This window comes from Sinocyclocheilus grahami, unplaced genomic scaffold (genome assembly GCF_001515645.1).
Source record: "Sinocyclocheilus grahami isolate Dianchi unplaced genomic scaffold, SAMN03320097.WGS_v1.1 scaffold393.1, whole genome shotgun sequence".
Taxonomy (NCBI): domain Eukaryota; kingdom Metazoa; phylum Chordata; class Actinopteri; order Cypriniformes; family Cyprinidae; genus Sinocyclocheilus; species Sinocyclocheilus grahami.
The window spans coordinates 788,966-806,310 of record NW_015505572.1 but is presented as its reverse complement, the minus strand read 5'-3'; the positions used below and the strand labels follow the sequence as shown (position 1 = coordinate 806,310).

At 36.8% G+C, this 17,345-nt stretch overlaps 2 protein-coding genes across 2 annotated transcripts; one reads left to right on the top strand and one right to left on the bottom strand.

Moving 5' to 3' along the window:
* The first annotated feature begins 3,222 nt into the window (after positions 1–3,222).
* On the top strand, positions 3,223–6,073 carry LOC107550240 (synaptonemal complex central element protein 2-like). Its single transcript, XM_016231480.1, has 5 exons — positions 3,223–3,242; positions 3,587–3,673; positions 3,757–3,833; positions 3,924–4,131; positions 5,689–6,073. Exons 2-5 carry the CDS (start codon positions 3,590–3,592, stop codon positions 5,881–5,883), a joined length of 564 nt encoding a protein of 187 aa, XP_016086966.1. The 5' UTR covers positions 3,223–3,242; positions 3,587–3,589; the 3' UTR covers positions 5,884–6,073.
* A 140-nt stretch (positions 6,074–6,213) lies between these two features.
* LOC107550261 (glutaryl-CoA dehydrogenase, mitochondrial-like) lies at positions 6,214–11,577 on the bottom strand. Its single transcript, XM_016231508.1, has 10 exons — positions 11,443–11,577; positions 11,243–11,305; positions 10,594–10,764; positions 10,322–10,451; positions 10,028–10,031; positions 9,359–9,571; positions 8,046–8,149; positions 7,696–7,821; positions 7,272–7,432; positions 6,214–6,933 (listed from the first exon to the last, which is right to left on the bottom strand). Exons 1-10 carry the CDS (start codon positions 11,474–11,476, stop codon positions 6,860–6,862), a joined length of 1,080 nt encoding a protein of 359 aa, XP_016086994.1. The 5' UTR covers positions 11,477–11,577; the 3' UTR covers positions 6,214–6,859.
* Positions 11,578–17,345: the final 5,768 nt, after the last annotated feature.

Sequence of the window (17,345 nt, the reverse complement as noted above, 5' to 3'; positions counted from 1 at the left end):
CATGGATGTATGGTTTGTTAGGATAGGACAATATTTGGTCGAGATACAACTATATGAAAATCTGGAATCTGAGGGTGCAAAAAAAAAAAAATATTGAGAAAATCACCTTTAAAGTTGTCCAAATGAAGTTCTTAGCAATGCATATTACTAATAAAAAAATAAGTTTTAATATATTTACAGCAGGAAATTTACAAAATATCTTCATGGAACATGATCTTTACTTCAGTTCATATCCTAATGATTTTTTGGCATTAAAAAAAATCAATAATTTTGACCCATAAAATATATTTTTGGCCATTGCTTCAAATATACCCCAGCGACTTAAGACTGCTTTTGTGCTCCAGGGTCACAAATAGTTATAGGCCAAATATTGTCCTATCCTAACAAACCATACACCAATGAAAAGCTTATTTATTCATCTTTCAGATGATATATAAATCTCAATTTCGAAAAATTTACCCTTATGACTGGTTTTGTGGTCCAGGGTCACATATGTAAAACTTTCATATATTTTGAATGCAAACACTGTACATTTAAACATTTAAGGGAATAGTTCACCCAAATTGAATATTTGCTGAAAATGTACTTTTCTTCGGGCCATTCAAGATGTAGATGAGTTTTTCTTCATCAGAACAGATTTGGGATTAGAGACTGTTCTTTTAGTTTTGTGTCACGCTTAATTAAGAGCTTTTAAAGCACTCTTTTTATGTTGAGTATTTTTTGAAGTGCATTGCCACTGAGTAACATGAAAGTAAAGTGTGCCCTCTTTTAGACTCAATTCAGGACGAGGGGGCATCGGAGAACTCTTTCAAAGGATGAAAGTTCTGTCAGGATATTGTCAAATTAATTTTAAGCTACAGCTAAGCAGTATTCCTCTTACATAACCATTTGAGCTTGTGCAGGATTTGTTGATTTCGTAATGGCCCACTTCAAAATCAGCAGTGCTTGACAGAAGACCATGAGCCGCCCGTGTTAGTTGTTGTGTTGGACTACATGAAAGGCTTTTTATTTCATTTTGACCCCTGCAATAAGAATCATAAGAATAATTGCGCAAGAGTGCTTATGGGAGATGAATATATATATATATATATATAATTTTTTTGGCGTATCATATTTGATACATTGTTTTAATGGTTCATATGGGAATATGGAGCTCATACTTTGAGGAAAACCCTCAATTTTATTCAGAGGCCCAAACTGAGCAAAAATATGCAATTTAGTGCATATTTTTATGGGCAAATATAAATATCAATCTCAGAAAAGAAAAAAACTCAAGGCCAGTAATATTATACAGCTCTCATAGATCAAGCAACAAAATATGTTATTGCATGCACTGCAACGTTTTTTTTTATTTTTATGTGGACTTATTGTATGTGACAATGTGTGTGGTGGTTCTTGACATCGGGGCAAGTTGTCACACATTTCACTTGGGGAGGTTTGAGCAAATTTCTATATACTTACCATTTCTCATTTTTATTTGTGAATGCATTTAACACACATCTTGAAGTTTTGTCTACAGTCCTGGGACAACTAGCCCCAGACTCTCCTCTGTTTTCTTCTCAGGAATTGTGCCTGTTTTGAGGTGAACAAAACCCGAGCATTCATGATATTTAGTGCTGATGAATATGATCTTTCTGTGATAATGTGTCAGCACATGGGTTTATATCAGATACTGCCTCTCTAATCATCAGTAGATTGACATCATGCTTTCACAACATCCTGTTCTCTTCTCTGTGTCCCTCACTGTTTTCTATTTTTGGATGAGCTTTTAAATGAAATCTGGCACCTGGTTTGACTTTGAACATTTGTCCACCCAATTAATTTTTTTTTTTGCGTCCCTGCTAGAAGTCAGTGTCCTGGAAATTATGTGATAATACGCTCATGAAACAACCAAAACATGAGAGGAAAAAACAATAAACGTGAAAACATGAAATGATGTGAAAGTTAACATGAAATAGCAATAAACAATACTTCTAAAGCATTTATTAATTTCTACAATATTAAAATCAAAAGCTGTATCTCTTAACATTAGTTAAAGCACTCAACTAACATGAACGAACAATGAACAATTGTATTTTTATTAACTAACATTAAAAATATCGTTTTTCAAAAACGCTGAAAATTGACTCACCCTCAAGCCATCCAAGATGTATATGAGTTTGTTTCTTCAGTGATTGACCCTCTGCAGTGAATGGGTGCCGTCAGTATGAGAGTCCGAACAGCTGATAAAAACATCACAATAATCCACACCTCTCCAGTCCCTCTATTAACGTCCATAATAACGCTTCCTCTCATTATAACATTGCCCTCTCACATCAAAGTCCACTGACATATTTGTTCAGCTCTGTTTTGGACTGGTTTTTGCTTGTAAATAAAACTGGTATATTTCTCTCCTGATTCAGACGAGACAGCTTTTTTCACAGAAGAGTACAACATTATGAATAAAGGACTTTTTGTTTTTTTTTAAGGTGGAAGCAGTGGTTTGATTGATTTCTTACAAACACACAGCTTTTAACATAACTGATTTAACATCATTGGTGGACTGGAGGGGTGTGGATTATTGTGATGGTTTTTATCAGCTGTTTGGACTCTCATTCTGACGGCACCCATTCACTGCAGAGCGTCCATTGCTGAGCAACTGATGTAATGCTACATTTCTCCAAATCTGTTCTGAGGAAGAAACAAACTCATATACATAAAGGTTGAACAATAGCCTTTTCTCTCTTTTTTTTATCATTGTGCAAATGTTTGTACTTTGCTCCTGGTTGTCCCAGCTGGCTCAGCAACAGCAGAGATTATCTGTGTCCTCTGATACTCACTCATTCATCTCATTATTACAGTCCATTATGTTCTGAGCCAGCGAGGCCAGGCCTGAATGTGTTTCCATTTACGGATTAATGGTTGCTCCTCAGATGCTGACCTGAGACAGTAGTGCAAACTATGAGGGCAGGTCTCCCTATAAAACTCACTGTTATTGGATTGCAAACTGATGGAGGATTTTAAGAAACTCTGTTGGTCTTATAACACAACACTCACAAAAATACCGTGTATTATTGGACATACATAGATTGTGCATACACACACATAGATTAGGTTTTTTTACTTTTTTTTTTTAATCCTCTAAATAAATAATTCAACTCGGATAAAAGTGAACAGAATTGCCACTCGTTTGTTACTTTGTTACTATTACGGTTTAGAAGAACCCCAGAGACACATTACTCGACGGTGACACATTAAAGAGAGTAAGTTTGCGTAATTCAGATTTGCTAAGCAACGAGCTAGTTACAATATAAGAATTGAACATGCTAATATGAACGCGAAGCGTACAAGTTTGACTTCTAATATTTGTCGTGAAATTCTGCATCATTTAGGTACCATATGAATTACATGTACGATAATAGTATCATTGTATTCTTTGACGTACTTTGGAGCTCAAAGTATAATCATGAAATCACCGCATTATGTTAAAATGACTGTAACGTTAGGTTTTGAATGATGCCGCAGGTTAATTATCATGTTAACGTATACATGTACTTGTATCTGTCATGTTAATGTTTAAATAAGTGTCATGTATTATGTTTTGCAGGCTATGGCACAGCACTTCTTTGGAAATTCAGGCTCTATGGCCTTGCAGTCAACTCCCAAAGCTGGTCATCACCACTCATCAGCAAAGGTACATATGATTTTACACTAAAATTGTCAAATATCTGATAATGGTCTAGTATTGCTGCTAAAGTGAATTTCCTTTCCATTCAGGTGCCAGAAGATGGTTTTAACTCAACAGGTGAAACTCTGTCGTTTGTTAGTCTGGATGACAGCAATGAGCAACAAAGGTGAGCCAGTAACGGAAAACTTGTTCTTGCTTGCTTGCTATTGTTAATTATGTTTACAGACAGTTTACCCATTTTTTCACCCCGTAACAGTGAGGACTCGGGTATCGGAGTTTCAAAAACCTCGACTAGAAGTTCGCCGGGCAACGGTACTATGGAAGAAGCTGCCGTGTTGACTCCCACAAGTTCACGAATAGATGAGATTGGAAAGAAAGCACAGGATCTTATTGAGAGAATAAATGAGAGGCGAGCCATGGACCAACATGTGATGAACAGCTTTGAGGATAAGCTCATTAAAAAGGTACTCAACACTACAACAAATGCAAAAAAAAGGGTAAAGACATAAGAAATATTAGTACTTGACTGATATTGTGTTTTTAAGAAGTTTTTGGCTGAAATAATACCAACATATGAAGAGTTCATTTGCAAAAGCAGACAACTCCATTTTTTTTAAATTTTCAAAAATCATGTTTTTTCATTGTGCATTCCAGTTAATCTCAATCAAACTGCAGTTGGGTCATTTTGATTATGTAAAAAATGACAAACAAAATAATACTAGATAACTAACACAATAAAAACATGATAACATAATACAAACATGATTTTTGAAAATAATAAAAAGTTTATTTTTCTTTTCCTGCAGTTGCAAATGGGGTATATTTGTAGCAATAGCCAACAATACATTTTATGGGTCAAAGTTATCGATTTTTCTTTTATGCCAAAAATCATTAGGATATGAAGTAAAGATCATGTTCCATGAAGATATTTTGTAAATTTCCTACCATAAATACATCAAAACTTATTTTTTTATTAGTAATATGCATTGCTAAGAACTTTAACGGGGACTTTCTCAGTATTTTGATTTTTTTGCACCCTCAGATTCCAGATTTTCAAATGTGACCCTGGACCACAACGCCAGTCATAAGGGTCAGTTTTTCTAAATTGAGATTTATACATCATCTGAAAGCTGAATAAATAAGCTTTCCATGGATGTATGGTTTGTTAGGATAGGACAATATTTGGTCGAGATACAACTATATGAAAATCTGGAATCTGAGGGTGCAAAAAAAAAAAAATATTGAGAAAATCACCTTTAAAGTTGTCCAAATGAAGTTCTTAGCAATGCATATTACTAATAAAAAAATAAGTTTTAATATATTTACAGCAGGAAATTTACAAAATATCTTCATGGAACATGATCTTTACTTCAGTTCATATCCTAATGATTTTTTGGCATTAAAAAAAATCAATAATTTTGACCCATAAAATATATTTTTGGCCATTGCTTCAAATATACCCCAGCGACTTAAGACTGCTTTTGTGCTCCAGGGTCACAAATAGTTATAGGCCAAATATTGTCCTATCCTAACAAACCATACACCAATGAAAAGCTTATTTATTCATCTTTCAGATGATATATAAATCTCAATTTCGAAAAATTTACCCTTATGACTGGTTTTGTGGTCCAGGGTCACATATGTAAAACTTTCATATATTTTGAATGCAAACACTGTACATTTAAACATTTAAGGGAATAGTTCACCCAAATTGAATATTTGCTGAAAATGTACTTTTCTTCGGGCCATTCAAGATGTAGATGAGTTTTTCTTCATCAGAACAGATTTGGAGAAATTTAGCATTACATCACTTCCTCACCAATGGATCCTCTGAAGTGAATGGGTGCCGTCAGAATGAGAGTCCAAACAGCTGATAAAAACATCACAATAATCCACACCACTCCAGTCCATCAGTTAATGTCTTGTGAACATCGTGTCTGATAAAGAAACAAATTCTACACCTTAGATGGCCTGAGGTGGAGCAAATTTTCAGTGACCTATTGCTTTGTGTGTCTGTGCAGGTGAGTAAGATGTGTCAGCAGGTGAAGGAGCAGATGTTTGAGTATTATGAGCAGCACAGTCAGGGCATGGAGGCCAGCATCACTGAGCTGTCGGAGGTGCTGGAGGGAAGCAGTCAGCTGAGTATGGAGCTACAGGGAGCCAGTCAAACCCTAGCCACCATCAATAAAGGCTTGCAGCACAGCACAGAGCAGTAGATACACAACCAAACCAATCAAACATTAACTTAATATGAGACGGGGTACACTTATATGATTTTTGTTACTCATGGTATATACGTGCATGATAAAAGAGACTTGTTTAATTTAACTTAAAAAGGAACTGTTTAAAAATTTCAAAATGTAAACATGTTATTTTTACAATAGTATGTTAAAGAAATGCACGTTAATATGCTAATTTGATTTGTATTTACATGTATTTAAAGTAAAGTAAAATATTTTTTTGATGGATTACATGGTTTACCTAAAGGTCTTTTACTATCATTCCTTCTAAACCCTGGCAAATGTGATTTGGGTAACCGCATTATTTGTGTTTCAACAATTTAGGTTTGAGCTTTGTAGGATTAAGGCTTTTTCCCTCAGCATTAGTTCTTGAAAACTCATTTAATCTGTTGCTAATTCTCTTTATGGCTTTCTTAGTACAAATGAGCTGCTCTAAATAGATACAGATAGCAAGATACAGCACCATTATCAAATTTAGGAATAGATAACAGACCCTAGAGACCCTCGGTACAATCTGGGTAATGAAAACCAATGTGCAAACACTATAATATTTAATCTTTTATTTAACTGCAGTAAACGATTTTGTTCAACACTTCTTTGAAATCTTTCTATAATACATCAATGTACAAACAATAACATGCACTTTTCATCTCTGCGATCCTTGGTGCATTTCTTTACAAATCTACTTAAAAAAACCTGCAGTCAAACATTCATTCAAAGTGTTGTGATCTAGTTAGAACATACAAAAATAGATCTCTGACAAAGGCAACATAAAGTACAGACATTCAAAATGACACGCATTAATTAAAATACTGCTACCAGATTCAGAGAATATTGTATTGTCAATTTCAAGTCAGTTGTAATGGTAAATAATGCAAAGTTTAAAAGCATTCAGGAACTATATGGGCTATAGGTCAAAGGCAGCAGCAGTCAGTGGACATGTGACAGCAGCTCATTTGTCCACCGTGAAGGACTGAAGTCCAGTGATGGCTCTGCCCAGGATCAGTGCATGGATATCATGGGTACCTACAAAAGAACACAATAATCAATGTTCAGTGACATGTAGAGCTTGGGAAAAACTTATGAGACTTTAGACATTAGACACTTAATGAAGCAATCAGGTTTTGATTAGTAATAGAATATCAAATAATATGAAAAATGCTCGAATGCAACTTGCAGACGTCCTCCAAAAATATCCAACTTTGCTTTGTAATCCCGATCACTTTCTTAAAAGCTCAAAGCATTACAAAGCTCCTGCCTGCGTAGTGACCAGGATCAGGAAGTTCGAAGCAGGGATTACAGATGGGTTTCCCTGTAATGCCTGAACTGATCAATTTATTCACGTCTCCTTCACTCTCTCTGACCTTCATAAGTGTTGACGGCTTCCAGGTTCATGACGTGACGAATGATGTGATACTCGTCTGCGATGCCGTTTCCTCCCAGCATATCTCGGGCCTGTCTAGCGATATCCAGGGCTTTACCGCAGGAGTTCCTCTTTAGCATAGATATCATCTCTGGAGCCGCTCTGTGAATGCAGTTTGGAGAGTAAAGATCATTAGCTTGAAAATGATTCATTAGGGGTTTATTTTTATTCATTTAAACATTGTTCCCACATTAAATCGCATTTTTAAAAATACAGGTATTTCCTGGGTTTCAGTGACCCCGTGCCAGGTATTTATTGCACCAAATATTTGTCTTTCTCAGTTCCAAACTCCTGCATCCTCACAAAAAAAATATCCAAATTTATAAATCCAGTCCAAACTGCAGCAGCATAAAGATGAACCTCACTTTCTCTCATCTATCAGTCGGCCCGGTTGAATACACGACTGCAGGCCAGTGGTGATCTCGGTTAACATGTCTGCCATTTTCTTCTGGATCAGCTGGTTTCTGGCTAGAGGAACTCCAAACTGGATTCTAATGGGAACATTACAGATTATGTTGCATGTTGAAAAACAACATCTGCAAGAACCATAAAGAATTTAACCGCAAGGACAGCCAATCTTAGCAAGCAATAAACTGGAAGCAAGCAAATTTACTTACATTAACATTTATGTATTGAAATTCTTCTACACTTTTCACATTATGCAGTCACTTGTTTATGAGTATAGATGGTCATTAGATAACAGATGTGTTCTGACCTGTCCAGTGTGTACTGCCGTGCTGCATGGAAACAAAACTCTGCGGCACCCAGAGCTCCCCAAGCAATGCCATAGCGAGCATTATTCAGACACCCGAACGGACCTTGGGAAACGAGGAAGAAAATCATGAGTATATTAGCATTATGTAATGAAAGTTGATACGAAATGAAAACAATAAGGGCTAATTATGACTTTTGTTAATCAGCTGATGAATCTCAAAATGGCCAGCAATTGGCCTGAATGATATATATATATCAGCCTTTTGTTATTTGTATGGAGACAGTACAAAACATTCAGCACAAAAATATGCATTGCATGTAGAGATTAAAGCACATCCATCTAATTTGCATTTCTGGTCCCTGTAGGTGGTACTAATAAGTGCAGCTGCATGAATATTGTGCTAGTGCTTGTTTCATTTAGCTTTTTTATCCATTTTAATTAGTATTTGTTGGGAAATACACAGTTACATTGCTTTTTTTTTAGAAGATAATATGTGTACTATGGGGGCCTAGACATGTGGATATCAACCAAAAGAGATTTTGGAAACAATTCCTCTGCTACCAATGGCACTATTTGGATATAATAATCATTTTTCTAAAAGTCTAAGGAAATTAGCTTCTTCCCTGACTGCTGAAACAGAAATAATACGATCAACAGAATACTACGACTGGATTCTGGCCGACCGGGTAAGAAATCTGGAAAAAGGATAATTCATTCAATATGCTCAATTGTTGATATTCATCCATTTTTATATGCATCTAAAAAACTGAACCACAGTTGACCAAACAAGGATTGTTTAATTCCTTGTACAGTGGGGAGAAATAAAAATCAAATCAATGCAAAAAAGCTCTAGTCAAAATCGTTCCCAAAGACAGACAACCACCAAATTTCAATGGTCGGATATATTTGAAAAAGTGTATGAAGGGATCTTCAGGGATGGAGGATAATTACTTCATCATAACATGGATTTACGGCTAATAGATAAACTACTACTGCTTTGATTTAGATCATACAAGGCTGGCAGAAAGCACTTAAATTAAAGCACAAAAATTGACATTCTGTTCTGATTCTCTGTTGATTTCTCTTGTGTCTTTACAATAAACCTTTGTCAATTGCTGCACACACTGGCTAAGAGAACAGGTCAGATTTCTAATTACTAAAAATGGCTTTACAGCTCTGGTTTCTGTAAGCTAGTGCTTAACCATTATTTTGAAAGACTTCATATCTAGTATTTATTTTATTTCTATCCCTACCAATAATAAAGCCAGTAAACATTTCTCGATGGTGTCTCGTGCAGTGTCTCGCTCACTCACCGCCAGTCCTGAAACTTTGGGCAGCAGGTTTTCCTCTGGCACTTCCACCTCGTCCATGATGATCATGCCGGTGGCTGACGCTCGCAGGGAGAACTTGCCTTCGATCTTAGGAGTGGACAGACCCTTCATGCTACGCTCCAAGATGAAGCCACGTACCTTCCCGTCCTCGCACTTGGCCCAAACCACGCAGATGTCAGCCACGGGTGAGTTTGTTGGTTCCATTGTCTTCAAGTCAGTGGGTTTTTGGTTAAATACCTGAGGTCTGTGGTGAACACAAGCTCAAGATATTTTCACAATTTACTCTTCAACATAAAATAAATCAGTAACAACCCCTTGTAATGTTTTAAAGCTTTTACTTATCTTGAAAAGATTTCTACTAGTCTGCAGCCTTCCTGTGTTTATAACTCGATTCTGACTAAAACTTTCAGGGATAATGTTCATTAAATAAAGACTTAAAGAGTTGTCCGAAGCTTAACGGTGGTGATGCTGAAGCTATGCGACTGTAGTCTGTTTTGTAGTCTTTTTCTTTTACTTCTAACTTATATTCAGGCTTCAAAATTTGTAATAGCTGTATTCATTTGAAAACATCATGATGAACAAATCATAAGAATTATAAACTTTCATTGATTACAGACCCCATATTCTGCAATAATCCAAAAGCCAATGGAAAATCCTACTGGCTTTTTGTCAAGTGAAACTAACTTGAGGGATGGCCTACAAAAATACATGATCACTGCAGTGGCAGCAACTGTCCATTAAGTGTGCATTAAGAATGCAGTCCATGGCACCACCATGTGGACACAGTTTGTAAATGCCAGAGAATGTTACTTAGCCTTCTCATTTTGTACAAATGGATTGTGATTTCTTGAGTTCATCCATGCAGTTCCATGCATTTGTGAACTTTTCTATTCTTTGCTGTTGTCATAAAGCTTGTGCATTACATAAGAGCGGCACTGAACCTACCAAGTCTTGGAGCCGGTGAGGGTGAAGGTGCGACTGGACGGGTTGTACTTGGCCCTGGTCTCCATGCTGCCTGGGTCACTGCCGTGGTTTGGTTCAGTCAGTCCGAAACAACCTAGAATCTCTCCTCGTACTGCACAACACAAAGACAATAGTGGGTGAATCTTATGAACAATACTTGAAGCCCAACATCAAAAGAAAAAGAATATAAAGCATTAAGATTTTTTGCACAGACACATTTTCTGAATGTTTGGCTATTGATTTTGTAGTCTTACCCAGTCTCGGCAGGTATTTCTCCTTCTGTTCCTCAGTGCCGTTAGCATTGATGGGGTGCATGACCAGTGAGGACTGCACACTCATGACCGAGCGATAGCCGCTGTCCACTCGCTCCACCTCACGTGCGATGAGACCGTACGCCACATAACTTGTGCCAGCACAGTCGTAACCTTGATAGGGAAGTGTGCATGAGTGAAAGAGAGTTACAGAAACGCACTGTATAGATGGTTACACTTTAAACAAGCAATCAGTTCTGCAGTTCCTGACTAGGTATTAGATGACAGAAGGGTATATTTAAAAAATCTCTACTATAGGGATGCATGATTTAGGGAAAAGATCGATTTGCAACTTTTCTGGGGGGAAAAAAAGTGATTATAATGCATTACAAGTGGCCCAAACTCAGAGCAGATGCAGAGATGAGTTTGTGTGGAGCAGCATTTACTGTGACTCGATCTGCTCCGAGACGCTGAAAACACTGAATCATGAGCTGCTTTCGTGTAAATGAACACAGTGTTGAGCTTTACTCTGAAACACGTAGTGGATATATTAACTGAATTAAAACGCCTATTTCGATTTTATTTCAATTAACCATGCAGCCCTACTCCATATCAACTGCTAACCGATATGGGACTGATATATTGTGTGTACCTTTAATAGTGGGTCCCAAAACACCAAGTTCTCCCATCTCAGACACAATCTCACGATGAAAAACTAGTGGAGAACAAAGGACAGTTAGTTTAAAAATGCTTCAAGTCAGTGGAAACTAAGCACCCTACACAAACCGTAGCCTATTTTAGAAGTCCTATTGTAAACTATAAACTGTCCATGTGATATAAATATATGCACACCTTCATTTCTGTTGGCCATCAGGATGCGTGGCATGAGTTTCTCCTGTCAGTAGGTGCGAAAGGAGTCCCGAATCATGATCTCCTCCTCTGTCAGGAGACCCTCCAGCTCCAAAGCATCACGCCAGTTAAACTGTACTTTAGCTGAGGTTTATATGGCAGGTTAGAAACCCAACATGCAGGTTAGTGATCACCAGATCTTCACAAGTTTAGAGCAGAAAATATTGCAAAACAGGTAAACATATGTGTTTTCACTTGCTTCTTTTCACCAGACTTCTCTGCATGTGATGGAACAATAGAATTATACACCTGTGCATCTTTACCATGTAATGCATGTGCAAATAGAAATGTGTGGAAAAACTTTACTTTAATTCTATACTTGAGCTGTGAAATTAAACATGCGTTGATAAAGATTACATAAAACTCAAATCAAATCACATTTAAATGGATAGTTCATCCAAAAATGTAAGTCATTTATTGACTCTAATGGTATTGATTTAAAAAAAAAAAGACTTTGAAGTTTTAGTCTTTTATTCATATGAACCCAATGTATGGCTTCAGAAGGCTTGAAATATAATTGTTAAAACTTGTATGAATTATGGGTATGGTGTTTTTGTTTTGTTTAGCTTTTTCCACTGAAAAAATAACAATATACAGGTCTGGAGTTACACAAGGTTGCATAAATGTACATTATAGCATTATATATCTAGAGACATATAAAACAAACTGCTGTTCTGACCCAATGGAGAAGCCGCAGCAGTTTTCTGTGCTCTGGAAGCTGTAAAGAGGACACATCTCTGGCTGTTCACAAGCAGACGACTCGCACTCCTTAATGCCATGATGAAGTGAGCCTCTGAAAAACAATAATGCATGTCATAGAGCTTACAAAGCCATGCTTGTATCAAAACAGACAACTGCGTCATTATTATTTAATCTTAATTTGACCAAGTTTGTCCCTTCAGATAAGATAAAAGAGAACTGCCCAAAATGACAGCATACAATATCAGCAGAATAGAAATCATGGCTAACTATGTTGTAATAAATAGTTAAAACACTAGTCAAGACAAGATATTCGAGGTATCAGTACTGCTTTAAATGACACATTTGGTAATACTACTCCTTTCAGTTGGGAGTGACTAAACAAATCCTCAAGCAGGTAATAAACTGCATGCATAAACAACATTAAAGAGTCACAGTTCTTGGCCACAGTCACGCACACAAATAGCAGCTGACCCAAAAGCGCAGTACAATCCACCAACTAATAATGGACTCCGTTTTACTGTCATATGAGCGCCACACGGTGTTGTCAGTAATACCAGGTTAATACATTTTAATGCACAAAATGTTATGTTACATGTACTTCCACTTGTAGTACACTTGAACCCACTTGTCGATGAAAGATGGGTTCAAGTGTACTCCAACGGCAACTAAATAAATTTTTAAATACAGAAATATGTTAAAAGTGCATTTTTGTTTATAATCAGGGTGTCTCAAAATGTACACTTAGATGTTCTTAAGATTATCGTAAGAAGTACTGAAGAATATTTTTAGTAGATTAAGTACACAATTAGTGCATGAAAATAGAGCACTTTAAAGGGTCATGAAACCCAGACTACTTTTTCTGAGATTTTAGCAGAGGTGTTTGTGTTGCACATCATAGAAGACAATGTTAGCATTCGATAGTTCTAACTGTAGGAGAAAACTGGTTAATTTTAAGTTTTTTTTGCGCTATTTTCATCTTCCGGGGTTTAAAATCTACATCGTGTTGACGTCACAATTGTGATGTGGCAGTGGACTATAGTACATCGATGACGCCTCGGTGTCTATTAAATTATTCATGAGACTGTGTTCTTATCCAATGAGAAGACGCTTCGATTAATTATTCACAACAGCATGTGTTGATTTGCTATGACAGACGCTTCAGACTGCAAGACCGCGTACATTAACTGAGAGAAACATTCATGGATCGAAGGAGAGTGTTTGTTTTTGCTTTGTAATAAGAGTTCAGTACAAATGTGATTCATTCACTTAGTGAGTGTAACCATTTTTACAGCTTCGTGACACAACCCGTCAAAAGGCTTATATAAACGCAGCAGAATAAGCCTAAAGTTATCAGAGGTGCAACAGCGCGTTCATATACAGGTGCATCTCAATAAATTAGAATGTCATGAAAAAGTTCATTTATTTCAGTAATTCAACTCAAATTGTGAAACTCATGTATTAAGTAAATTCAATGCACACAGACTGAAGTAGTTTAAGTCTTTGGTTCTTTTAATTGTGATGATTTTGGCTCACATTTAACAAAAACCCACCAATTCACTATCTCAACAAATTAGAATATGGTGACATGCCAATCAGCTAATCAACTCAAAACACCTGCAAAGTTGGTTATGGTGTTGGTGTGCTTGACTGGCCAGCAAACTCACCAGACCTGAAGCCCATAGAGAATCTATGGGGTATTGGGGTATTGAAAATGAGAAACAAGAGACCAAAAAATGCAGATGAGCTGAAGGCCACTGTCAAAGAAACCTGGGCTTCCATACCACCTCAGCAGTGCCACAAACTGATCACCTCCATGCCACGCCGAATTGAGGCAGTAATTAAAGCAAAAGGAGCCATCAGGATGCGTGGCATGAGTTTCTCCTGTCAGTAGGTGCGAAAGGAGTCCCGAATCATGATCTCCTCCTCTGTCAGGAGACCCTCCAGCTCCAAAGCATCACGCCAGTTAAACTGTACTTTAGCTGAGGTTTATATGGCAGGTTAGAAACCCAACATGCAGGTTAGTGATCACCAGATCTTCACAAGTTTAGAGCAGAAAATATTGCAAAACAGGTAAACATATGTGTTTTCACTTGCTTCTTTTCACCAGACTTCTCTGCATGTGATGGAACAATAGAATTATACACCTGTGCATCTTTACCATGTAATGCATGTGCAAATAGAAATGTGTGGAAAAACTTTACTTTAATTCTATACTTGAGCTGTGAAATTAAACATGCGTTGATAAAGATTACATAAAACTCAAATCAAATCACATTTAAATGGATAGTTCATCCAAAAATGTAAGTCATTTATTGACTCTAATGGTATTGATTTAAAAAAAAAAAGACTTTGAAGTTTTAGTCTTTTATTCATATGAACCCAATGTATGGCTTCAGAAGGCTTGAAATATAATTGTTAAAACTTGTATGAATTATGGGTATGGTGTTTTTGTTTTGTTTAGCTTTTTCCACTGAAAAAATAACAATATACAGGTCTGGAGTTACACAAGGTTGCATAAATGTACATTATAGCATTATATATCTAGAGACATATAAAACAAACTGCTGTTCTGACCCAATGGAGAAGCCGCAGCAGTTTTCTGTGCTCTGGAAGCTGTAAAGAGGACACATCTCTGGCTGTTCACAAGCAGACGACTCGCACTCCTTAATGCCATGATGAAGTGAGCCTCTGAAAAACAATAATGCATGTCATAGAGCTTACAAAGCCATGCTTGTATCAAAACAGACAACTGCGTCATTATTATTTAATCTTAATTTGACCAAGTTTGTCCCTTCAGATAAGATAAAAGAGAACTGCCCAAAATGACAGCATACAATATCAGCAGAATAGAAATCATGGCTAACTATGTTGTAATAAATAGTTAAAACACTAGTCAAGACAAGATATTCGAGGTATCAGTACTGCTTTAAATGACACATTTGGTAATACTACTCCTTTCAGTTGGGAGTGACTAAACAAATCCTCAAGCAGGTAATAAACTGCATGCATAAACAACATTAAAGAGTCACAGTTCTTGGCCACAGTCACGCACACAAATAGCAGCTGACCCAAAAGCGCAGTACAATCCACCAACTAATAATGGACTCCGTTTTACTGTCATATGAGCGCCACACGGTGTTGTCAGTAATACCAGGTTAATACATTTTAATGCACAAAATGTTATGTTACATGTACTTCCACTTGTAGTACACTTGAACCCACTTGTCGATGAAAGATGGGTTCAAGTGTACTCCAACGGCAACTAAATAAATTTTTAAATACAGAAATATGTTAAAAGTGCATTTTTGTTTATAATCAGGGTGTCTCAAAATGTACACTTAGATGTTCTTAAGATTATCGTAAGAAGTACTGAAGAATATTTTTAGTAGATTAAGTACACAATTAGTGCATGAAAATAGAGCACTTTAAAGGGTCATGAAACCCAGACTACTTTTTCTGAGATTTTAGCAGAGGTGTTTGTGTTGCACATCATAGAAGACAATGTTAGCATTCGATAGTTCTAACTGTAGGAGAAAACTGGTTAATTTTAAGTTTTTTTTGCGCTATTTTCATCTTCCGGGGTTTAAAATCTACATCGTGTTGACGTCACAATTGTGATGTGGCAGTGGACTATAGTACATCGATGACGCCTCGGTGTCTATTAAATTATTCATGAGACTGTGTTCTTATCCAATGAGAAGACGCTTCGATTAATTATTCACAACAGCATGTGTTGATTTGCTATGACAGACGCTTCAGACTGCAAGACCGCGTACATTAACTGAGAGAAACATTCATGGATCGAAGGAGAGTGTTTGTTTTTGCTTTGTAATAAGAGTTCAGTACAAATGTGATTCATTCACTTAGTGAGTGTAACCATTTTTACAGCTTCGTGACACAACCCGTCAAAAGGCTTATATAAACGCAGCAGAATAAGCCTAAAGTTATCAGAGGTGCAACAGCGCGTTCATATTATTTGTGTTTTTAACTCGATGGGAGCGGAATTAATCTGTCTGAAACCGAAGCTGTTTGTCTCCCCTCTTCCCCCTCTGCTCCACTTTTTTTAGCGTGTTTTTTAAAACTGTGGTGAGAACTAACCAGTGCTGAAACAGGGGGTTTCATGACCCTTTAAGTACACTATGTGCACTTTTTTTCTCCTGGGAAAACCTTCAGCTCATTTGTAAGCTATAGTTCCTTTCATATAGAAAATGGCATTGCGAATCCTGAAAATGTACAAGTATGTGAGTTTGTTTATAGACCACTGTTGTCACTGCTGCAAACTCCCATATATAGCCTACAATTATTCAAAATTTACCTGCAGCCACTATAGGCCCCTCCCCTAGTGTAGGCCCCTGGGCTTCAGCCCCCGTGCATTAACGCACCCCTGGCTGTCACACACTACTGGTACTTCAAAAGGGACTGGGTTCTTTGGTCAGATGAAACTAAAAAAAGCTTTTAAACACTCAAGATCAACACACACACAGACACACACATACATACATACTGTACGTGTGTGTGTGTGTGTGTGTTGTGCTGGGTAGTAGCTAACTTGACTGATATTACATAAAATGGCAGGAAATTAATTATAATTTATTGAATCTCCCTGATTCCTAATTATTCCCTAATTTTATTGTGTGTTCCGTCCAAATAAAAATCATATAAATAAAAAAAACTCTTTAAATGGTTGATTCAAACAAAAAGACAGCCACATGTTTTTTTTTTTTGCTAGTTTTATCTTTCCTTACAATTTTCCAGTCGTCCCTCTAGTACTGAGAGTTAGTGCCCACATGGAGTTCATTGAAGATCTATACCCTTACAAAAAAAGAAAAATAACTGAGCGATACAAACTAGTCTAGAATTGCATGCAAAACTGTAAAAGAGAATAACAAAACACAATAAAACTGAATATTAGAAATGAAACTCTCGGAATACATACTGTTTATGTAATTATATTTATTATATAATTACAAAAAAAGCAACAAATACACTGGGTTCTGAGACTGGTTTAGGCCGGTGTAAGCTCCAAAATCCCACGGTGGTCCAGTGAGGTCTCTAAAGAAGAATGAGAGTGGTGACACTTGCTTCCCTGACGGGTCACATGTGTCTCTTCACCCCTCCATGGACAAACTAGAACCTAAAAATGT

Coding starts and splice junctions, on each gene's coding strand:
- LOC107550261 (XM_016231508.1), bottom strand. CDS start 11,476: ATGCCACGCATCCTGATGGCCAACAGAAATGAAG. Junction 7,433..7,695: donor CGACTGATAGATGAGAGAAA/GTGAGGTTCATC, acceptor CTGCATTCACAG/AGCGGCTCCAGAGATGATAT. Junction 6,934..7,271: donor AGCCGTCAACACTTATGAAG/GTCAGAGAGAGT, acceptor GTTCTTTTGTAG/GTACCCATGATATCCATGCA.
- LOC107550240 (XM_016231480.1), top strand. CDS start 3,590: ATGGCACAGCACTTCTTTGGAAATTCAGGCTCTATGGCCTTGCAGTCA. Junction 3,674..3,756: donor ATCACCACTCATCAGCAAAG/GTACATATGATT, acceptor CTTTCCATTCAG/GTGCCAGAAGATGGTTTTAA. Junction 4,132..5,688: donor AGGATAAGCTCATTAAAAAG/GTACTCAACACT, acceptor GTGTCTGTGCAG/GTGAGTAAGATGTGTCAGCA.